At 52.1% G+C, this 24,180-nt stretch overlaps 1 protein-coding gene across 4 annotated transcripts in view; it reads left to right on the top strand.

The window, feature by feature from the left end:
- The first annotated feature begins 6,690 nt into the window (after positions 1-6,690).
- STARD10 (StAR related lipid transfer domain containing 10) overlaps positions 6,691-24,180 on the top strand; it is a 28,713-nt gene continuing 11,223 nt past the window's right edge. The window contains exons 1-2 of one of the 4 annotated variants that reach the window (XR_003683725.2): positions 6,691-7,035; positions 16,765-17,075. Coding sequence is in view for 3 of the 4 variants with exons in the window: in XM_007110640.4 (XP_007110702.1) it covers positions 7,008-7,035; positions 16,765-17,075 (339 nt within the window). In the remaining variant the exon portion in view is untranslated. Of the gene's footprint in view, positions 7,036-7,701; positions 7,805-16,223; positions 16,378-16,764; positions 17,076-24,180 lie in introns of those variants that run through there. The other 3 variants (XM_007110640.4, XM_028501555.1, XM_024131776.3) reach the window with 3 other exon arrangements.

The raw sequence follows: 24,180 nt of genomic DNA, 5'->3' as shown, positions 1-24,180 counted from the left end.
TGGCATAAAGATAGACACATAGACCATTACATTAGAATAGAACTGAGATCCAGAAATAAAGCCATACATCTATGGCCATTTGTTTTTTGACAAGGATGCCAAGTCAATTCAATTGAGAAATAATTGTTTCTTCAACAAATGGCGCTTGGACAACTGGATTTCTATATGCAAAAGAATAAAGTGAGACCCTTACCTCACATCATATACAAAATCTAACTCAAAAATGGATCTGAGACCTAAACTTACGAGCTGAAATTATTTTAAAAATCTTTGAAGAAGCATTGGGGAAAATCTTCAATGACTATTATTTCATGAGTATGATACCAAAAGCACAGGCAACAAAGGAAAAAAAGAGCTTTTGTGCATCAAAGGAGATGGTCAAGAAAGTGAGAAGACAACCTACAGAATAGGAGAAAATATTTGCAGATATATATCTGATAAGGGTCCATTGTCCAGAATATATAAAGAACTCCTAAAACTCAACAACAAAAATAACCCAATTCAAAAAATAAGCAAAGGATTTGAATAGACATTTCTCCAAAGAAGATATACAAAAGGCCAATAAACACATGAAAAGGTGCTCAGTGTTATTACTCATTAGGGAAATGCAAATCAAAACCACAAGATACCACCATATGCCTACTAGAATGGCTATAATTTTTTAAAAATTGTTTTAATGGAAAATAATACACATTGGCAAGGATGTTAAGAAATTGGATGAATTGGGAGATATGGATGGACATATATACATTACTGATATTATGTATAAAACAGATAACTAATGAGAACCTACTGTATAGCACAGGGAACTCTACTCAGTGCTCTGTGGTGACCTAAATGAGAAGGAAATCCAAAAGAGGGGATATATGTATATGTATAGCTGATTCACTTTGCTGTACAGTAGAAACTAACACAACATTGTAAAGCAACTGTACCCAATAAAATTAATTAAAAAAAAAAAAAGAAAGAAATTGGAACAACCTTTGGGCATTGCTGGTGGGAATGTAAAATGGTACAGCTGGGCTTCCCCAGTGGCGCAGTGGTTGAGAATCCGCCTGCCAATGCAGGGGACACGGGTTCGATCCCTGGCCCGGGAAGATCCCACATGCCGCGGAGCAACTAAGCTCGTGTGCCACAACTGCTGAGCCTGTGCTCTGGAACCCGTGAGCCACAACTACTGAGCCCGCATGCCGCAACTAGTGAAGCCCGCGCACCTAGAGCCCATGCTCCACAATGAGAGAAGCCACTGCAGTGAGAAGCCCGCGCACCGCAACGAAGAGTAGCCCCCACTCCCTGCAACTAGAGAAAGCCCGCGTGCAGCAACAAAGACCCAACACAGCCAAAAATAAATAAATAAATAAATAAATAAATAAAATTTTCTTTTTTAAAAATGGTAGAGCTGCTGTGGAAAAATTTGATGGTTTCTCAAAAGGTTAAACATATAAACTACTGTATGACCCAGCAATTCCACTGCTAGATTTACTGAAGGCAAGGACTCAAAGAGATAGTTGTATACCCATTTCATAGTAACATTATTCATAATAGACAAAAGTTGGAGACAATTGGTGTCCATCAACAGATGAATGGATAAACAAAATGTGGCTTATACCTACAATGGAATGTTATTCAGCTATAAAAAGGAATGAAGTTCTGATACACGCTACAACTTACATGAACCTTGAAACTTATACTACATGAAATAAGTCAGATACCAAAGGACAAATATTTTATGATTCCACTTATATAAAATATATAGAATAGTCAAATTCATGGAGACAATGTAGATTAGAGGTTACTGGGGCTGTATAGAGGAAATAGGTAGTTATTACATAATGTTTACAGAATTTGAGATGATGAAACAGTTTTGGAAATAGTGGTGATGGCTGTGCAACATTGTGAATGTGCCACTGAATTACTGTACACTTAAAAATGGTTAAAGTGGTAATTTTTATGTTATATACACAAAGTAAAAAGAGAAAACAGATAGAGAGGATAGTATACACAAAGTGAAAGGACACTATATACAAAGTAAAAAGACACTATACACAAAGTAAAAAGAGAGGCAGATAGAGAGATGGATGAGGAGAAAATACTTGCAACATGTATAACAAATTAGTAAAATCCAGAAGATATAAAGAACTTTCACAAGTCAACTAAAGAACAGAAAACCCAATATAAAAATGGGCAATGACTTTTATCAGAAGAAGAAAAACAAATGGTCCACAAAAAATAAAACTATGCAAAACTAGTGAAATGTAAGTTAAAGTACGACTGAGAGATCAAGTTTCACTCATCAGATTGGTAAAAATTAAGAAACTTATTAATATTTAGAGGTGAGGGGAAATGGAACCATCATTCCTGCTGGTGGGAACGTAACAGGGCTAACCTCTTGGGAAGGCACTTTGGTCATACTACACACGCACACATTCAAACACACCCTTGGCCCCAGCAGTTGCACTCCAGTATATGACAGGATGAATGGTTACGTATATGGTATATCCACAAGGTGGAATTCAATGCAATCCAAAGAAGAAGCTGGATCTGTGTGTCCTAACATTGGAAATAAATGTCTGAAATACTTCATAATACTTTTTAGACTTCCCTGGAGGTCCAGTGGTTAGGACTCTGCTCTTCCACCACAGACGGCCCGGTTTGATCCCTGCTCAGGGAACTAACATCCTGCAAGTCTCGAGGCTCGGCCAAAAATAAAATAACAGTAATCATAATACTTTAAAAAATCCAACAGGTTTATTTTTTGTTTCTAATGTTTATGTTTTGTTTCTAAATGATGAGATTAAATGTTCAGACTGCTGTTTGCAAGCAGTTTTCACAAATGACACCGGGGAGAGCGGGCTGGCTTTATTCTCGGTACATGAAAAGCCAAATGAAGTATGATCATCACGTCCACTTTCTTTTTCTTTTTTCTAGCTGTAGCTTTGCAATCTTAGTGACATCTGGATGTGCTGAGTATAAATTTTGATTGGATAAATGCAAGAATCTGGCAACAATCATCTTTAGACAACTTTACAGGTTTATTTTTATGCTTCTCTCTTTTTTTTTTTTTTTTTTTGCGGTACGCGGGCCTCTCAGTTTGTGGCCTCTCCCGTTGCGGAGCACAGGCTCCGGACGCGCAGGCTCCGGACGCGCAGGCTCAGCGGCCATGGCTCACGGGCCCAGCCGCTCCGCGGCACGTGGGATTCTCCCGGACCGGGGCACGAACCCGCGTCCCCTGCATCGGCAGGCGGACTCTCAACCACTGAGCCACCAGGGAAGCCCTATGCTTCTCTTTAAATAGTTGTTTATGTCTATAACCAATGGACCACCAAAGATTATAAATTCAATAATATAGAACTAAAAAATTAAACAGTTTAAAAGCATGAAATGGTCAAAATGCTTGGGGTTTGAGAGAAGTGAGTTCATCTGTAGCTAAAGGGGTCCTGGGACCCTCAACCTTCCCTACACACCACGTGCACGCACTGTTGACTATTGCATTAAAGTGAAAACAGCGTTTAGAATGGGATGAACTGAAACTACACCCACGAAGGAGAGAAACTTGTGATTTGGGCATCATTCAATATGGGCGAATGTGAAAAATGCTTTGAAATGGGCAGGAAAGATGACCCCTTCTCATTTTCCAAAAAGTCAGGTCAAAGTTATATGAATAAGAGGAATAGAAAATTCTTTGGTAGATGAGATGTGGCAGAGGTGGGGTGGAATAAAGTGGCAAGAGGGTCCTTCACAAGGAAATTAAATCCTCAAGATGTTGAAGTATATTTGGTTTTAGGCATGTTCAAGAGAAAACCAAGCACAGCCCAAGAGGAAGCTTCTTCCCACAGTACTCACCCTCCCTCTGGGCAGCAGGCAGGCACAGCTCAACCCTATGCAAAGCCACCAGGCTCAGCGAAAATAGGTGGCTATGAAATTCCCAAGGCACTAGCAGGGACTAGGGACTGGATGAGCTGGTGACACAACTGGAAGAGCTCCAAGGGAGGAGACCATGAGAGATGAGGGGGAGACAGGTGGGATCACCTCTGCAGCCTCCTTTGTGAGGCCCCAGCCATTATCTAGGGCTGGGGTGGGGGGAAGGGGCAGAGTAATTGAGACCCGCTTTTCACTTGCAGCCCACCATTCCTTCCAACTTTCTAAAGTTTTAGGCTGCTGACCTATGTGAAAAGCAGCTGATCCAGTGTGATGCGTTTGAAGACAGTGAGTGAAGAGGTACCTGACCCAGGTGAGGAGTGTCCCCACCATCTCATGGTCAGAGGTGGTCAGTGCCTAGTTCTTACTTGGAACACAGCAGTGAAGAGTGGTTGCCAAAAAAAAAAAAAAAAAAAAAAGATTCAGTGTTAAATACACTGAGTTTGGGCTTCCCTGGTGGCGCAGTGGTTAAGAATCCACCTGCCAATGCAGGAGACACAGGTTCGAGCCCTGGTCCGGGAAGATCCCACATGCCGCGGAGCAACTAAGCCCGTGCGCTACAACTACTGAGCCTGCGCTCTGGAGCCCGCGAGCCACAGCTACTGAAGCCGGTGCGCCTAGAGCCCGTGCTCCGCAACAAGAGAAGCCACCGCAATGAGAAGCCCGCGCACCGCAACAAAGACCCAACGCAGCCGAAAATAAATACGTAAATGAATTTCAAAAAATAAAAAAATAAGCTGAGTTTAAGGAACCAGAAGCAGACATCCCAGAGGCCAGAGAAAGGCCTAAACCATAAATTGGGGAATCAGCTTATGGATGGAAGTGAATGAGGTCATCCAAAGAGTATGCAGAGTGAAGAGAGGGCCTGTGATAGAACCTGGAAGACACCAGTATTTCAGCGTGTCCTAACCCAATCAAAGATCACCAGGGACAAATCCATAGTCCAATGAAGTCAGGTTTATTGACCCATTGCTAGGAGGAAGACAACACACCAGAGGAAAAATGAGGTGTCCTACCAAACACAAAGGAATAGAGAGAGTTCTTATAGGATTTGAGAGAGAGGTGGAATTAGGTGAAATTTAAATGAGGCAATATTTTGATGGCTCAAAGCAAAGCAGAACTGCGTCTGGACTGCTCAGTGGACTCAGGGTCCTGTTTCCTTGGAAACAATAAAGTTAAGGCAGATGTGGAATATATGTATAGAAATCCTTTATCTGAGTCTCTGCACCTGGGTTGTAAATCCTGTCCTTTTAGTGATTTAACTCCTCCAGGAAAGAGTTTCATTCCTACTTGTATAATTTCAAACAGCAAAATTTCTGACAGTCTATGATTTTAGAAAACAAAGTTGCTCGGTAAGAAAGAAGTAGTCACTCAAAGGAGGGGGTTGTTATGACATTTTATAGTTGCAGTATATCCTTGGGGAAAATATTCTTATTAATTTTGCAGCTGGCTTTATCTGTGCCCGTTATTCCAGCCTGATGAACACCACAGCAGATTTTTACAGTCTGAACTAATTTTTAGGTTTTCAAGGGACACACAATGGAGGTGGAATCTTTAAAGCCTAAGTGCAGTGAGTAGGCAGTGTGGACAAAAAAATGTTGCCTGACAAGTCAGTAAACAAAGAATGTTTCCTGCCATCCAGCCATCAGGCACTGCAGCCACCCCTGAACGGTGCAACCTGAGAGGAATTCTGGATGGAGATAAACAGGATACTAGCCCTAGATAGTTAAGATGCATACCAAAGGAATAATTTCAGTGAGCCCAGACTCTTGCATCTTCCCATGCCTAGGCACTAAAACAATTAACTGGAGATGTCTGGTTTCTTGTGTGTGATTAGCAGTAATCTTTGGATGTTCACTACATGTTTTTTTTCAGGAAAAACTCCTTGCTCCTCCCTTACCGCTTTGGAACAGTCCTTCAGAGCTATCTGAGAGGCTGCCATCCCTGGCTATAGTCCTCAGTAAGGCTGCGAATAAAGCAAAGTTCTCAACTTTTAGGTGGTGTACTTATTTTTAGTCAACAGTAGAAGAAAACTAAATTGTTAGGTCTCATAAAGCGGGAAGGTGATTGTTGGTATTGAACACTAAGAGGTCTTGTCTAGTATAGTGTGCCACTGTCAAATATGGTAGCCATTAGCCATAGGTGGCTATTTAAATGTAATTTAAAGTAATTAATTGGATTTTTAAAATAAACTCAATTAAATAAAAGTTTTTCTTCCTCCATGGCACTTAGCCTCATGTCAAAAGTCCAGTAGCCACAGACTAGTCGCTACCCTATTGGACAATGCAGCTATAGAATATTTCCATTATTACAAACAGTTCTTTTGAACAGCAGTGAGAGAATCAAGAGTCCCAGGCGACGGTGACCCCTGGGAGTGCAGTCTCCTAAGAGTGAAGGGGGTGGAAGCCCTGTGGGAGGTGCAGACACGTACTGCGTAGTATTCTTTCTAAAACTCAGTCCAACAGTGCTACTCTCTCCCTATGACAGCTACCGTGTAACTCGTGCGTACCTCGAACCCACAGCCCAGGCTCAGAGAGCGAGGCTCCACCACTTCATCGCGTTTCCCTGCCTGCACAAACTCACTACCATCCCCACATTCCATCTCCCAACATGCCCCAGGCCCTTCTCCTGCGACTCTGGCTCTTGGACTTCTGGGAAATGTAGTTTTAACAGCTTTCCAACTCCGGAAAGAATTGAGGCTCCCAAGAGGCAGTGCATGGGCCGTTCCTGTCCAGTTCACCGCGGCCGCCATATCTGCCGTGAGGGGCGCCAAAGACGGCACCCGAGGTTTAGTATAGCGGTAACTGAGATGGAGTCCTGGGAGACCGCGCTGTGCCTCTCCCTGCCATTCCTTAGGTCTCCGCCGCTCCAGAGTTGTAGAAACGCCTCAACCGAAGCAGAGCAGACACGGCCCCAGGGAACCGTAGTAACTGGGCGGCCACAACCACTACGGTACTTGAAGGCAGCGTCCGACAGCGAGCAGCCAGAAGGCCGTTGGACGGCCCCTTACGCGGAGCGCACGCGCAAATGCTGGGCCTCAAGGCTTCCGTAAACACCAAAAGGCGCCTGCGCAGACGGAGCGCCTCGGGATGGACACGAGGGGGCGCCTTAGCAAAGGTAAGAGTAATAAATAGTAACGTAACAGTCCTGTTGTTTTTCTGTTGTCCTTTTTCTTAATGGTTTGCAAAGCACAGCCCCCTTCATTGCCTCTCTTAATTTGATCCTTAGAGCAGTCATTTTACCAGTGGGGCAACGGGTCAGAGAAAGTCATACAGCCAGAGTCCTATCATCTTAAGAGTGTGGAAGACCACAGATGGTTCAGGATTTAAGGACTGTAGTCCAGGCTCTACCTCAGAGTTGCTGTGTGACCTTGATAGTTCTGTACCCCTGAGGACCTAAGCTTTCTCATTTGTAAATGGAAATAGGTTATTGGAAGGATTGAATAAGATCCGGAAGTGAAACTAAGTTGCCAAGCAATATATAAAGGCAAAAGATTATTATAATCGGGTGATTGCAGATTGAGGAGCTATTTCCTCATGATACAAATTGCAAAACTGAGGGCCCCGAGACGGGCAGGAGCTTGCCCCAGGTCTCAGCAGTTTGTGAGCAAGGGCTAACGCCCAGGCTTCCTGCATTTGGGCTTGGAGCCTTTCCCTGCACCACAAGGATTAGTGTCTTTGTTGGATACAGGCTTAGAGAGACGGAGTCTGGAGCAGTCCCTATTCCTCATACTTCTCCTACCCAACCTGGGCCTAGTGGAGAAAGGCCCTGCTCTGTTGAGATGACTACCAAAGGCCAGAAACTGAGGAGGAACTGGAGAATCCTGAAGACAGAGGACAGTGTTGCTGGAGCTGTACAGACCCTGCTTCTCAGGAGAGTGGCCCAGGTAAAGGAAGGAACTCAAGTGTGACAGATGAAGGGGTAATGTGAAGGGGACAGACCCTGAATGGAAAAGAGTTGGCTCTGTTTCTGAGCCTGGGAGGAATTGGGTGCTCAGGTGATTCCAGTTGGGGCCAGAGACAGCTGGAGGTGGTACCTGGGCTGGCTTGGATGCTAAGGAGAGGAAGTGATGCCGGTTGATCTGAGAGGCTGTAGGAGCCACTCCTCCAATCAGGTGGAGCAGTCAGGTGGCACCATAGGCACACCTTACCACCCCCCAAGATCAGACAGCTGCCCGCCAGGGAAATGAACTTTTCTCTGTCCCTTGGAGCTGGGCTGTACCCACTTGTTTGTCTCTGGAGCGCTCTTAGAGGTTCTGGACATAGGTATAGGAGGGGCTAGGAGACCCTAAGTTCTGGTTGCAGATGGGGCCTCCTCAGGCAAGTCATGAAAGGCAGGTGTTTGTAGAAATAGAAATTCAAGATCCTCCCCACCTCCAAGTATCTAATTCTCTGGGCCTTCACTTATCATCTCTGTTTACAGCAGGGGAAACCGAGGCTAAAGGAAGAAAGAACTTTTCTTCAGGACACACAAGGAGCTGGCGTAAAATTGGACTAGGACAGGGATCTTTCCATTACATGGCAGTGATCAAACATCTTCATCAAACATTTATTGAGTGTCTAATGTATACGCTGAGAAGAGCTACCTTAGGGTACAACCAGAAGCCAGGAGTGCAGTCAGACCTGGCTGTTAACTAGCCCTCCCAGTGACTTAATTCTGGGATCCTTGGCAGGTCACTACCTCACTCTGAGCCTCACTGTCTGTAGAGTGGGGTGGTAAGCCTTATTCAAGGGCTGTTTTGAGGTATAACTATGAAATAAATGAGTTAAGAACTGTTACGTGTATAGAACACCACCAGGCACGTGGTACATGCTCAGTAAACATTAGCCACTCTTTGTTACTCATGAACACAGGTGGAGGCCAGCTGCAGGTAGGGTTCTTCCAGAGCCCAGCAGGGGCAGAGATGTCGCAGCCCCAGGTCTTTCCATCTCCCAGATACCTCCACTCTGTGCCCAGGGAGCCTGCATTTCTGGAAGTCAAGGGGGGCACTCACATCCCCATTTCCCCCTCTGGCACTGGGAACCTGTCAGGGAGCATTTACACCTCTACATGCACATGATTCATTTCCCCACAACCTGGGTCCAGAGTAAAGGTGATTCTTGCCCAAAGCTCACAGCTCTGGACAGTGAGACCAGAACCACAACCCTTTCTCCCGGCAGGACAGAAGTCCCAAAAGGCTGACAGCAGGGCCTTGACTTGTGTGTCCCCTGAACAGAGCAGGAGCCACGGGCAAAGAGGAGCCTGGGTGGGAGACAGGGCCCAACGTCAGATAACCCTGCCACCAGCCAACCCTGTTTGAAAATGGCAGTCTGGCTCAGTGGTAAATTCAGCTCTGGTCCAGGCCTCCCTAGTGGAGGTCAGGTTCAAACCCCGTATTCATAGAGGAAGAAAGAGAAGCCCGGAGAGGCCAGGAACTCACCAAGAGCCCCACAGTAAGGTGGGAGTGCGTCTGAGCCAGAACTCAGGTGTCCTGATGTTAGGCCAGGGCTCTGCCTGGCAGCTAGTTTGGAGGGGGCAGGGCTTGGCTCCATCTCCTTCCCCACGGCCACCACAGTCCTGCTTGGAGCCAGCTGCAAATGCAGCCACCTGGGTGGGTTGTGGTCAGGGAGTGGCAGGGTGGGGGTGGGTGCATGGATAGGTAAAGGGAAGGGGGAGCACAGGACCTGGTCAGAGAGAAGCCCAGAGCCGAGCTGGGGCAGGTGGACTGGGGAGCTCTCCTTGGTGTGTGCGGCTGCTATAGGATTCTAGGGCCTTGTTAATCAGTCTGAGGCAGCAGAAGATAAAACTACCATGGGAGCACACTCCTGGAGGAGGGGAGCAAAGCAGATTCAGGAATGAGTCACAGAGCCCAAGCCCTAAATTTAGAAGGTGCTGAAGGAGGCAGCCGCCCCCGGGAGAGCACTGTGGAGATGCCCGCTAACCTGGGGCACCAGGGCCTCAGGGCAGGGGGTAGAGGTTGGCAGGAGTCCCCTGCACAGCAGTGCCCCATGGAAGCTGGGTCTGTTCTAGGCCTGTTCCAGGTGTGAATTTTGGCCCCAGAATGAACCCCGACCCAAGGCAAAGCCTTCAGCCCCACTCACTGACGGAGCTCCTAGCAAGCCTTCCCCACACCAGCCCTTCACAGGGTCCTAGGAACCAGCCCCTGGAGTGTGGACGTCTCAGTACTGTCCTGCCCGCTGGCTGGGCATAGCCAGGCTCCCTGGGTCCTGCTGCTGTCCTAGCATCCAGTTGTCAGACACTGAGGACGGGGCTGTGTGGATGCAAGGAGCTCATGCCATTGAGCAAAGGCCTTCCAAAGGGAACCCATCCAGGCCTTTGTAGCTGTTTGGAATTGGGGTGAGGGAGGGGGACAAGATGTCATAGCACTCACTTCTGCTTTATTCTCAGCCCTCCTGGCTCCAAGTGAACCCAGACTATTTCTTTTCCTTCATGTCAGAAGAGGAAGGCACTGCCTCCAGGTCAAGGAGCAGAGGCTTAGGAAAGAGGCCATGCCTTGGGGACAGCTGCCAGACGGGGGTTAAGGGGCCTCAGGAGACAAGAACTGATAGCAGCTGTGGCATTTATTGAGTCCTTATTGCTTGCTGGGCACCGTGCTGAGCTCTCCACGTGCGTGAACTCACTTCGTCCACGAGGCAATGGTGTAAGTCCTACTAGCCTATTCATTCTAGAAATGGGAGTACTGAGACACAGAGAAGTTAAGTAACTTGTTCTAGATCATATAGTAAGAGGTTTTAACCCAGACAGCCTGGCTCCATAGCCCAAGCTCTTAACAATTGTGGTACACTGCTGAGCAGGGTATTTCACCCTGTCTATTCCTCCTCCTCTTCTGTCCTTCCCTCCGCATCTTCCAGTCCCTGTACCCTGGAGTTCTGGGAGCTTCTCTCTGGGCCTTGCGGGGTCTTGCTGCCCAGGGTGCTCCCAGGCTTGGGGGAAAGAAGAGACTAACGCAGCTCCACTGCACCACCCCCCACCATGCAGGACTTCACAATTTACACAGCCCATCCACCTGCCCCAGGCCGGCGGAGAGGCATCTTGAGCACCACCACCACTTCGACAGGAAGACAGACCAGAGAGGTGCAGGGCCTTGCCCAAGGTCGGCAGGGCCCAGGGTGGAGCCATGGAGACTCCTCTTTGGGAGGGGCCCAGGCCCAGATGGCCAGCGCCCCCTCTGCAGGCTGGGTCCTTCTGCCGATGATGTCTTTTGGGCACTGCTGCCTGCAGCAACCCAATTCAATTGCTGGGTCGATGCAGCCTTCCAAAAGCCCTCAAGTTTCCTGTCAGAGGCTCCTGATCCATCTGCCTGGCCCTCCCCTCGGCTATGTGCTCAGGCTGGGTGGCAGTGGGGGTGGAGGTGTCTTTGTGTGTCTCTGGGGAGGACGAGGTTTTCTGGCCCTTTTACCAGGGCAAGAACTCCAGCTTTGGGACGACAGCCTCTTTTCTGGAAGCCTGCACAACTTCCTTCTTTCGGTTTCTTCGTATTTTTTAATCTCAAAGCTGGGCCCTCCATGCCCTGACAGGACAGTTTCCACCTCCTGGGACTAGAGGGGCCTCTGGGGAGCAGTTAGGATCACCTGTTGGATGGGGGAAGGGGCAGAGGGTCCACCCCCCAAACCTCTAGGCTATTGTTCCTACCGAGGAGAGACTCGTCTAAGAGGCCTGCTTGAGGAGCTCAGACCTGCCCAGGGACACAGCCCAGCCCAGGTATAACATGACTTCCCTCGCACCCCTTCTGCCCCTGCCAGGGGACCACACATGAGGATACCAAGGATAGGTTCTGTTTCTTGCTGGGCCTTATTTTTCTCATTTGTCAAATGATGCTAAGAGTCCCTGTATGACCTTCCACCTAAGGTTATTGTGAAGGTTAGACAAAATGAGTGTGGCAGACTCTTACTCTGGCCCAGGGCCTCTTCCCAGAGAGGATGTGCAAGGCCGTTCGTGTGTGTGCGTGCGTGTGTGCATGTGCACGTATGTGCACGTGTGTGCAACAGCTGTGACCTGGGTGCTGACTGTACCTTCCCAGGGCAGGTGAGGGACTGGTGTAGCTCTCTGAGGCTTTGTGATGTGGATGTGGCACAGGGCCTCAGGTATAAGGTTGCCAGATTTAACAAATATTTGCTACATGCTCATACTAAAAATGATTTCCCTTATCTGAAAATCAAATTTCACGAGGTGTCCTGTGTTTTATCTGGCAACCCTACTTGGGTGACCTGGTGCACCCAAGCCAGTGTACCCATGTTGGGCTCCCATGCATGAGACTGAGATTGTACGTGGCTGTGTGGGTCTGTGACAGGACATCAGTGTGATGGCACATGGCTGTGTCACCAGGAGGAGAGGGGATGTGGGCAACTCTGATTGTGTGCCTCTCTGTGACTCCCTCAGGCCCTAGCAGCTCCCTAAGGGCAGTGCTTGGGCTGTTTGCTCAGGGAGGCCCAGCAGGGGTAGGAGACCCACCCCGGGCAAACACTTAGATCCAGGCCCAGTTGGGATTGGGGTGCCAAGCCTATTGCCACCTGCATCAAACTGTAAAGGACATGTCCGTCTCAAGGCTGAGCCAGCCCTGGGGGCCTCAGGGTGCTCTGTCCTGGGCCCTTCCAGAGGGGTCTCAGCAATCACCTCTCTACTCTGCTCCTTCCTGGTGACATCACACAGGTCATTGCCCAGTCTTCTAGAACGGTGCCCCCAGGATACTGCCTCATTACCCTAGGCAACCTGGGAATTTTCTCCGACCAAACTGGCAGGGCCCGTTACCCCTGAGGAGAGCGAGTGGGGGGAGAAGGGGTCAGGGGGGCCTTCTCCTCATCTCCCAGAGGGGAGATCGAGGCAGCCATCCGTCTGACTAGATGATGAGTTGGAGGGAGCACCCCAGAGCAAGTCAAACCTGGTAGCCCCTCATTGTCCAGGACACTGGACAGGGTGGGACCCTTGGGCAGAGGATGAATCTTGAAGCAGAGAGAGGGTGGTGACTACCCCAAGGTCACCCCTGGGGTAGTGAAAGTAGTGGTGTATAATGGGGAACAGGGACAGAGCCTTGGGTTAGGAGCTGGGAGACCTAGGATCTTATCTCTGCTTTGTACCTGCTGGTGGGGCCTTTGTTTCTCCATCTGTACAGTTAGGGGCTGTGGCCATATGATGTCAGTCTGAGGGTCTTTAGTCCTGACGGGGACTCAGCGAGGGGAGTTGAGGGGAATGTGAGGGACCAGGTCATGGATGGCTCCAGGCAGGTGCCCTGACCCTATTCCAACAGATGTCGGGGCAGTGAGCAAGGACTGGTGTGGATATCTCCAAACGACCCCCTACCCCCATTCCAAGAGTCCTGAGGTACTGGAGGTCCCTAGATGTGTTCTGTCTTCTTTGATTCAGGGGCGTCCCCATGCCTCCCACACCTCAGCTGCTCTCTCCGTGAGGGGCATGTGTAAGACCCAGCACTTGCTCAGCGCCCTGGGTAATGACTCCTCACATTCTCATGATGCCTCTCCGTTTGCTAAACACCTTCTCTTTCTCTTACACGCTCCGCCTTCCACTCCCACTCTGACTCCTGCTTGGCGTTGCCCCCTTCTTGGGCTGGGGCCCAGGGAGGCACCTCACCCAATCCACTTTCTGTCAAGGGGCCCTGTGGCTGGTGCAGGGGCTGCAGGGGGCAGAGCAGGGTCATGCTTTGCCAAGCTTTTCCACTGTTTACTCTTTCCTGAGAATCTTAACAACCATCCTATCAAGATGTTACCTTAACACTTTTTTGTTGGAAATATGCCATTTTTGGACAGTGCATTTATTCCTCCCTACCCTTCTCCCTCCGGTTATATTTTTAGTTACTTGGGGGTGAAACTGATATATGTACAACTCTTTTCCTTGCAATAATTCTCAGAGAGTAGGTATTATTATTCTAAATGAAGAAACTGAGGCTCAGAGAGGACATGTCACCTGCTCTTGGTCACACATTTAGGAAATGGTATAGACAGGATTTGAACCCAGTTCCACAGACCCTTTGCACTTCCAGGCTGTGGGAAGCAGGGATGGCCAAGTCCTAGGACTCCTCTCCAGACTCCTCCCCCATTTCACCCATCCCAGCCCTCCTAGCCTTCTCTCTGCTGCTCAGGGGTGTTTGAGACAGGATATGAATCTGCTTTGATCCAGGCATGTTTGGGAGGCTGTCATGAACCCTTGAGCCGGAGATACCTAAATTCCTGGGGTTTGGGGGGGGCTGCAAGGGCAAATTAATGATGAATAGGATGAGGAGAGATGCCCCAGCTAGCCTGGCCTAAACCTCCAGGCAGGGTTGAGCCCCGGGCATAGCCATCTGAGCCCAGAGGTACCAGGTTACCCACCTTTACTGCCCCAAGACCCAAAAGATTCATTCTTGGTTAATCTATATTTGGATTTGAGTGTTGGTTTGATTTCTGCCATGTGGAGAAGTCCTGTCAGTCTGTCCTCACTGCTATCTCCTGCTGTCGCCCCAGCCTTATCTCTTCTACCCTAGACTGGGTGATAGGCCTGAGAGGGGTACTGCCCTGGTGCCTGCTGTCAGCTGAGATGTGTGTCATTGGGGCCCTAAGAAGGCAGGAGCCGCCAGGCCAGTGCTCCTCTCTCTCTTTTCCTCATGGCAGATTCCAGAGGCTACAGTTCACAAAGCAGGCTCTGTGTACCCCTCTTTGAATCTCCCATTAGCCTGGGTATGAGGCTGTCAGATAAAACCACTGAAGCCAGGGAAGAGGCAGTGAATTGCCTAGGGTTGGGGTGGAGGCAGAGGACATGCATAGCAGAGAGCTAGAGCCCTGGCCTCCTGAACCCAGATTCAGCCCCCCGCTGCCACCCATTTCCACACACTTAAAGAATGTGAGTTAGAAGGGGCAAGGGTGATTATCTGACTATGCCCCTCACACTAGAGATCTAAGGTCATCACACAAGCCTCATGGGGACCTGAAACTCATTTTACAAGATTTACTTTGCAGAATGCACCTTGGGGTCACTTGCCACCAGGGCTCCCTGCTCACCCCCTCCACTTTTAAAATTGGGCCTGATTCACACACATCTCAGAGCCCTAAGCACTTCAGGAAGAAACACCTCTATTTGTGAACCCACCGTGACAACTCCTTATCTTTCTCGGAAAGCTATTCCATCCCAGAGCTCTAGGATGGTGAGGCTAGGAGGTTATACATTCTGATGCTCACATTCTACAGATGGGAAACTAAGGCTCAGAAAGATGATGGGGACAGCCAGAGCAGAGAAAGGAACCCTGGGGTGGGAGGAGGCTGAGATCTTGATTCTGGGAAGGATGGCCATGTACTCACCGTGTGGTAGTGGGCAAGTGATGGGCACTTGTGCCCTATTAGCTGCCCATCCAGGGGAGCTCACCATGGGCCCTAGCTCTCCCTAGCCCTCTGTAGTCAAGGGCCAGTCACTAGGGTCAGTGAATGCTAGCCTTGGGCCCATTGCCACACTCATACTGGCCTCACTTCAGAGAAATTGAACTATTGGCTTCAGTTCACACGGGGCAGCTGGAGGCAGAGCTGGCACTAGGACCCAGGGGGGCAGGTAGCAGCCTTCCTGGCTGGAAGGGGTGGCTGGAGTACTGGTGGACCTACCTCCCCAGTGGCTGTGGAGCTCTGGACAGCTCCGCCTGGGGAGGGACAGGGTAGCCCCAGAGCTCTGGGGCCAGATGCTCTTGAGAGCCTAGTCTATTCCATGGGAGGTGTGTGAATACATGCAGGGGTGCTCAGGAGGGGTGGTGGTGGACAAGGGCCAGAGTCTGGGGCTGGAGGAGAGCCTGGTTAAAGCTCCCATCCGGGAGTGAGATGGGAGTGGAGATTTACCCACGTCTAGCCAGCCTGTGAACCTTGAGGCTAGTGGTTGTTGGGGGATGCAAACTGTGGGCTCTTGATTGTGGTGGGGGGAGTGTGCCCATCTTTAGGTCTCTGGGTGGTTCCTTGTGTCTAAGTAGGTTGTTGCAGAGGTGTGTACCTGTGAGTATGGGAGGGTGTTGGAGAGAAGGGGTTCGCAGGTAACTTCCAGAATTCCTCTTCGAGCACCTCCTCGCCCTTCTTCTCAGAGCCCACTCTATCTGGGCCCCTCCCCGACCCCTGCCTGAGGACTGGTCGGGCCAGGTCCCCTTCGGAGGCGGGTGGGGCGGGCACTAGGACCCGGCGGGGCGAGGCGGGGCTCCGAGACCCATCTGCTGTACCTCCGCAGCCTGGAAAATACCGAGCGCCGGCGAGCGGAGTGCCCGGAGCCCCCAGCCTAGCCCGGGGACAGGGAGGGAGGGCGGGGGGCGCGCGGGGCGGGGGGGGGGCGCGCGGGGCGGGGGGGCTGCGGGGCGGGGCCGGCGGCGGGACCCACTGCTCCTCCCCCCAGAGCCCCCGCGCAGACCCGGTCTCCCGGGCAGCGCGGCGGCGGCGGCGGCGGCGGCAGAGGCAGAGGCGCTCGCACCTCCGGCCCCGGCGGGCCCCGGCGGAGCAGCTGGCACAGGTGAGCGGGCCGGCCCCGCGAACACCCCACCCCGCCCCCACCACTGGCCCCGCGCGCTCCCCGCGCCGGCGCCGCTGCCGAGTTAGTTGAGCCAGTCCGGCCAGCGCTGCGCGGACCCCGCCAGGCCGTCCGTCACCTCGGGTCGCGGCCTCCCCCGGGTCCCGACGGGCCCTCCCCTCCACGCACCCGATACGCAGCCCACACTCCGGCCCCCAAACCGGAGGTCTGGGTCGCTCCTAGCGGAGGGGTCGGGGGGCGTACTGCTCTGTGCCGGCGGTGCGCGCTGGCCAGCCCCTGCCTGTCTCTAACTCTCTACCCGCCAGGACCCCGGACAGCAGCACCTGCGCCCCCAGCGCACTGACTCCGGTTCCCAAACCGGTCTTTCAGGTCCCTGGAAGGTGGCGTCAGCATCTGCAGCCGCGTCGACGTTGTTGGAGCTTCCGCGGAGGACCCAGGAGAGCGGGACTAGGACCAGGGCCCTGGGCCTCCCCATGGAGAAGTCAGCTGCCTCAACTGAGCCCCAGGGGCCTCGGCCAGTCCTGGGCCGCGACAGCGTCCAGGTGCCCGACGACCAGGACTTCCGCAGCTTCCGGTCAGAGTGTGAGGCCGAGGCGGGCTGGAACCTGACCTACAGCAAGGCCGGCGTGTCTGTGTGGGTGCAGGCTGTGGAGATGGATCGTACCCTGCACAAGATCAAGGTAGGGTTGCCCTGCAGCAGGTGTAGTCTGCACTGCACCCTTACTTCCTCTGACCAGGGAGTCTCCTGGTTCTCCCGCAGGGTTACAGACACCCGGTTGTACACCTCAGACTCTCCTGTGAGAAACCAGGAGGAGGCACAGTTTGCTGGGCAAGCCCTCATCTCACAGATGGGCCAGCTGAGGCCTGGAGAGGGGGTGTGACTCTCTCTGGCTCACTCAGCCAGAACCCAGGCTTCTGCACACCCCTGCCTGATCCGGGGAGGTGGGCTGCTGTCAGGCCTACCTAGGAGAATGGTCTCCCTCAGGGAGCCCTCTGCCCATGGAAGCTTTCACCAGTCCTGACTTGAGTCATCTGAGGAGGGAGACTGAGCCCTTCTCTCCTGAATTCCTGGTTCTCTCAGCCTGAGCTGGGTCTCTTTCCCCACTCTCTGCACCCTTGGGTGCCAGGAACCTGATTCCTTCCTGTCAGATGCCCTGCTCTCCCTCCTTCCCTCCTGGGTGTTCCCTGAGTCTCTCCTGCAGGGACTCAGGATCCTGGCTGGCAGATCCTGAAAGCAGGGCTTAGATGTTTCTGCCTTACACAAGGCCAGACTGGGGGTGGGCTGGGGGAGGAGAGGACCAGCAGATGCAGGGAAGATGTAGGCACATTCAGCCTCCCTCACAGCCATCAACCCCATTCCTCACAACCCCCTGATTTTCTTCTCTTTGCCAAGATAGGGCCGGCTTGGGGTTTGGGACCCCGTGAGCCCACCTGCCCTGGGGAACTAGATGGGGAATAGGCTGGTGAAGACTCTGATTAGAGGCCTCGGTAGCTTCCTCCAACACAACACATCTGGCATTGCTGTGAGTGCCACTTTTCAAGGGGGCAGGTCTCCCTTCAGTGGGGTCCTGGCAGTAGACTGTACCCTTCCTGCTGTCCTTCTGGAACATGTGGAGGAGTGTATTCCTGTGGTGGAGGGGGGCAGAGGTGGAAGCAGGACACTGAACTCAGAGGACACTCCTGCCCTCCCCCTGCTTCAGCCCCTCTTGCCTGGGACCTGCTCTTGGATTTGGATTTAGCTCTGGCACCATGGCCTCATACCAGGACCAGAGATGTCTGACCTTGTGCCTTTCTGCCTCACTTTGTCTTAGTTATTTAGACCTGTGTCCACCTGTCCCCGTGTGGTCTTCTGGCTCACCCATTCTGTCTTCCCTTCTCCCTTCTATAATTCTCTGTCTGCACCCTGGCTATTTGACTGTCTCTTTCTCTCTGGGTTTCCATGTGTGTCTCCCCTCCTGGGACTCTCTACCCAGGCCTGAGGACCCTGGGCTGGGGCCTTCCCGGAGGCCTGACCTGTGTCTGAGCCTGAGGAGCAGGGAAGGGAAGGGCAGCTGGTATGTTCCAGCTTAGTGCTCTCTGAGGACAGGGACAAGTCCTATCCTTCTTTGCGTCCTCAGCCTCCAACACAGACAGAGCAGGGATGTTGGTTGAATGAAGGATGGAAGGAAGGAAGGAACGAAGGAGCAAACTGAATGAAAGGTGAGCAAAGTTGTTGTGAGAACAAGGTTGTTTTCCTGACTGTGACCTAGGAAAGGCTCAAGGCTGGGCTGTGCAGTGGGGTGGGGAAGTGTAATTTCCCCACCAAGCTGTCTCTCCAGAAGGAAGAGGAGGGGAAAGTCTGAACTGAGACCAGTACTCCCACCCTCTGTGTCAACAGGGCGGAGCTGCCTCCTCCATCTGGCTTGGTTAATGAATAAACCCAGCCTAGTCCAGGACTGGAGTTGGCAGTTCTGGGGGCCAGAGTGCCACAACGGACCCCTTGTGGCCAAATCAGATTTGTCAGGTGTTCTTCCTTGGGAGTGGAGGGGACTTGGAAAAACGGGGGTATTGTGGGCTTGTGGTCAGGGCATACACATGACCTTCCTTCCCTCTCAGACTCAGCAGAGGTTGGAGGTGCCTTTACAACCCCAGTTTCATACCCACCTCTCACTGGGGTGCAAGTATGGACACCGAGGTCCAGAGAGGAACAGGGGCCAGCCCAGGCTCACACAGCCAAGTCCCAGCAGAGCCAGACTTGGCACCCAGACCTTTAGCCTCCCTGCCTAGTTCTCTCTGTTGTGCTCCCCACAGTGGAGGGGGACTGGGGCCAGGAGGTGAGCAGAGCTGGGGCCTAAGGAGGAGGCTGGGGCCTTGGTTACGGGCATCCCGAGATCTCTGAGCCCCTCAGCACAGCCAGATGGAGCTGTGGGGGACAGGCAGAGGTCTCTGAGCTCCCCATCCCCAAGATTCCAGGAATCCATTTCTGGTAAGAGCCCCTGCTCTGAGCCAAGCATTTCTCTCCATGGTCTAATTTACCCTCAGGCCAGTCCTGGGCAGTAGTAGGCTTGTCTCCATGCTACAGACAAAGAAACTGAGGCTGAGAGAGGTGATGTCACTTGCCTAAGGTCATATCAGCTGAGGCAGGAGTGGAACCCTGGCCAGCCTGGCTCCAGAGCCCCTGCCTCTCTCAGCTTGGGCTTACATCCTAGTCAACATTCTGGCATTTGACCCCATCAATAACTCTTTGAAGGACGTGGTGTTCTCATCATCCCATTCTTGTTTGATAAATGAGAAAGCTGAGGCCCAGAAAGGGGAGTGGCTTGTCATGGTCACACAGCAGGTCTGAAGCCAGAGTCCCCAGGGATGATTGGGTCACTCCGGGAGGCTGCGACTCAACCACAGGTATTTGTTGAGCTTCCCGCTCCCCACAGCCTGTTCTGGGCCTGCCCTCTGAGCTGGAAAAGCCAGCTGCCTCCTGTACATGCCCTGTGTGCATGATCCCAGGTTGGGGGAGCGGGTCCACCTATCTGCCTACCTGATTGATTTCCTCCACCTCACTCCCTTTTCCCCCAGACTTATCTTCTCCCTGCCCCTGTGTCCAGAGGTTCCTGGAAGACACTGTGGCTCTGGCCCAACATTTGGAGCCAGGACAAAGGGACAGGGCTGCTGGAGGCCACCTCTTCCCTTTCCCTCCCTCCTGGCCTCCGGCCTGGTCTGGTCCCAAGCCTACACTGTGCTCCGGGCACTGGAGAGGAGGCAGATACCACCTCTTGAGAGGTCAGGCTTCGTCCCAAAGGCAGACGCTGAACATGGATCCTTGGTCCAAGGCAGAGGGAAGCTTGGAACCTGAATACAGGTCTCTCAATGCCCAGGCCAGGCTTCCCCACAGCTCCTATAGCAGTAGAGAAATGGAAAACCAGGGGGTCTGTCATTTATTCAAGCAGGGCCAGCTGGGGAAGAGGCTGAGGTCTAGTCCTGGCTATGGTATTCTTTTGCTGTGTTTGTGACTATGGGCACATCCCTGCCCTCTCTGGGTTATGTCTCCATCTGTGCCATGGGGCTCTCCTGGCTCCAAGGGCCTCTAAACTCAACGCCTGGGCTGGGGCCCATGGAGAAGGATGAGGCACAGGGGACAGAAAGCAGGAGATGACACAGCCTGCCCAGCCCTGCCCTGGATGCTCACGTGCTCGGGCTCTCTGATGCTGCTGTGTACCTAGCCACCTGAGAGGCAGAGGAGACCTGGCCCCTGTCCTCAGAGGTGTCCAGACCTTGGTGGAGAGAAGACTGACAATTCCAGGTGACCCGCTGCCCACTGCATGAGGCAGGTGTCCATAGGCAGACCACAGAGGCAGGAGTAGGCCCAGTGGGTAGGGGCCTTGAGGGGCTTGACGGTTGAAGCAGAGGTGCGAGGTCTCCTGGTGGAGTGCAGCTGAGAACCTGAGGTTCCTCTTGCCACAGGAAGCTGGGTGGTGGGGACCTATCTCCTCTGACTTCCTGTCCTATGACTCCTCCTCTTCCCCTTTGGAGAAAGCTTCAGTGACCCCTCCCTGACCTGTCTCACTGTCCACCTGCTTCCACACCACAGGCCCCCTGGGTTCCAAGCTCTTAAGCCAGTGCTCTGGCCTGTCCCCTCTCAGCACCTCATTCTCTTCCCCTGTAAAATTTGGGATCATCTCAGGGATCTCCAAGGGCCCTTCTCACTCTTAATGGTCCATGGGACTCAAAAGGGTCATGGGGAAGGTGGGGACAGTCACAGAGCCAGTTGTTTTCTTCATGTTGTCCCACTGAGTCTTCACAACTGTCCTGTGGCATGAGTCTTATGAACTCCATTGAACAGATGTGAAAGCTGAGGTTCAGGGCAAGAATTCACTTGTGCAGTCAAACAGCTAGAAGGTAGCCGAGGCAGGATCAGAGCCCAGGTCCTTGAGACTCCAAGTCCAAGATCTCTTCACTCCCTTGGGCCTGCTTATCAGCACCATTGGACCCTTCTGTCTCCTGGACCCTGTAGCTCAGAACCTACCCCTGTCTTCTGCCTTCGGTCTCCCTGTACTGTGCCATTGTCGGAGGGCACCCTGGAGTGGTCCCAGCTGAGCAAGAGCCCAGTCCTTACTGTGTGACCTTGGGGGCTCACTTCACCTTTACGAGTCAGTCTTCTTATCTGTGGTGGCAGAGGCAGGAGTTAATTGGGTTTTAGGGGTTTGGATTCAGTGAGTTCAGGTTCAGGCTGGGCTTCTGCCGCCTCTGGGGCTCAGTTTCCCTTCTCTACAGGAAGAACTCCCTTCTCTACGGGAAGTTGCTGGGCAGGTGGTTTGTAGAGGCTGTCCTGGCCTTAGGCCGTGGTAAAGGCTTCTGCACTGCTGGACACAGAGTAAGGACGGAGAGCTAAGGCCATGACAGTCTGTGCCATCTGAGAGGTCCCTAGATGGGGCTCCTGAATCCAGGCTGAGGCCCTGAGACCCCTGTCCTGGATGGCTCTAGCTCTGACTTGGTGTGAGGGCAGCTGGAGGAAGTAGTCCAGAGCTGTCCTCAGGGGACAGGCTCCCAGAGAGCATGCCCCCAGCGAGTCAGGGTCTGGACCTTCAGGTGCAGGAAATCAGAGAGAGGAAAGGTCAGAGGTGGTTGGAGGCTTTAGGGAAGTCTTTCTGGAGATGCCTGGGTTGGCCTGAGGCCATAGGGGGAAAGCACAGGGTCCAGAGTCCTGGCCATGTGGCCTTGGGCAGATTGCTGCCCCTGCCTAGGCTTTAGCTTTCTCATCTGTCACATGTGAATAGTAGTGCTGCCCTGCCTGTCTTTGGGCACTTCATTCAGGTTGGGGACAAAGAAAGAAATCAAACGAACCCTGCCCTCAGGGAACTCCCAGTTGGATGCTGGGACAGACACTTATCACAGGAGCTGCAGAGACCCAGAGCAGGCCTCTGAACCAGCCTTGGGGGCCAGAGAAGGCTTCACAGAGGAGGAATTCTCAGGTGATCTGTTTGGAATTGGGTAGAGAATGAGGAGTACAAGTTTGACAGCATTGTGAGCATTTCACACAGAGGAACAGCTGTGTAAAGACCCAGAGGCAGGAAACAGGGCAGTGCATTAGGAGAGCTGCAGGTGGTTCATTGTGGGGCTTGGAACTCAGGGGGCTGGAGGTGATTAGACAGCTAGACCAAGGCTCTAGGATTTGGGTCCTGGAGGTTCTAGGGTACCAAGAGAGGGTTTTAGACAAGTTGGGTGGTAGGAGGAAGATGCTGCTGTATTTGTCTGGACAGACATGCCAAGGGCTGCACTAAAGCAGGGATTGTGGGGAATGGAGCAAGGGATTGCATCCAGAAAGATTTAGGAGGGATAAAGGATGGGACATGGTGGTTACAGCATAACTCTTGTGCAGGCTGGGATGTAAGATAGTATGTACGTGCAGCCCTCTGGGGGTAAGGGACTGGTGGGGTGGGTGCCTTCAGTCAGTGTCCATCCATGCTGGGGCTAGAAGAGCCCTCAGCCCCCAGGCTGGCTCTGTTCCTCCATGACCAGGTCCCCAGGCTCTGGCTTTTAAACTTTAACGAGCACCAGCTCAGTTTCCAGCCAAGAGTCTTTAAAGTTTCAGGAGATGAGAGAAAGGAGGCAGTCCTGGAGACAGATGGGTTTTCTTTCTTCCCCTGTGTCTCCATGCCTGGCTGGGCCACCTGGAGCCAGGGCTGCGGGTGCCATGACCCCGGAGGCCTGGTGCTCTTTAGGGTTCTGGGACCTTAGCTGGGCTGCTCCAGTCTGTTCGTGAGGGGCCAGCGGGCACCGAGATAGATGGGAATTAAAACTCTATTCCCACCCTGCCCCCTTACCTTTACCCCTGATCTGGGCAGGTGAGCATCCACTATCCACCACCACCCCACCCCCCCGCCCACCCCAGCAACAGGTGAGAGGAAAGGTGCTCAGACCATGCATTGGGCTCGAGGTGTCTCTGTCCCTCCCTGTGCCTCACTTCAGGCATGCTTGGTCTGGCCTCGATGCTCTGGGACCCCTGGAGCTGTAGAAACACAGGGAGTGGAAGAAAGTATCAGACCCAGAACTTAGTGATGGGTCCCACACCAAATACAGACTCCTCTCACCTTTCATTAAGGAGAGGCTGGGCAGGTGGCACTGGGCAGCTGGAGCTGTTCTCTGGGGTTTTAGCTTAATAATTGCCTCCCTGCCTCTCAGCCTGGCTCCCTGAAGGCAGCTACTTGCTACCTCTGACCTCTCTCTAGAATTCTTATGTCTTGGGGCAGTTGAACAATGCCTGCAAGTTTACCTCCCTCCCCTTCCCCTCCGCCACCCAATGGGAAGTACAGGTAAATACTGCCTTTTGTCTCCTCTGCATTGCCTGGGCCATTTAATCTCATCCTTTGAGGTCCCTGTCACAACCTGCATCTAACCTTGTTTTCCTGAGAAATCCCTCTACCATCTCCTTGATGCCTCCTCCCTGTTTTTGGACCCTTCTAGATTGCCTGGGACCTTGTACTAGACCAGGGAAGTGATGAGTCTTAAGGCAGAGGCCTGACAGCCAGAGGGGATGGAGTTCCCTTGTGTGTCTCCAACATTCATTCATTCAACACATATTTATTGTTCACATACTGTATACCAAGTATATCTAGGAATTTAGTGGCAAACCAGACAGATCAGACCCTGTTGTCATGAGTTTACATCCTGAGGGGGAGACAAGCAAAAGAGAAGCAAATAACTAAATAAGATACCAGATGGTTGTTGTGTGTTATGAGGGCAGGATGATGTGATGGGAGTTGTCTGGCCTTCTATATTTGGGCCTTCCGTGTGTGGAGCTGGAGTGTATGT

This window comes from Physeter macrocephalus, chromosome 16 (genome assembly GCF_002837175.3).
Source record: "Physeter macrocephalus isolate SW-GA chromosome 16, ASM283717v5, whole genome shotgun sequence".
Classification (NCBI taxonomy): domain Eukaryota; kingdom Metazoa; phylum Chordata; class Mammalia; order Artiodactyla; family Physeteridae; genus Physeter; species Physeter macrocephalus.
Note: the sequence above shows the minus strand (reverse complement) of the source record. Positions and strands in the feature narration are given on the sequence as shown.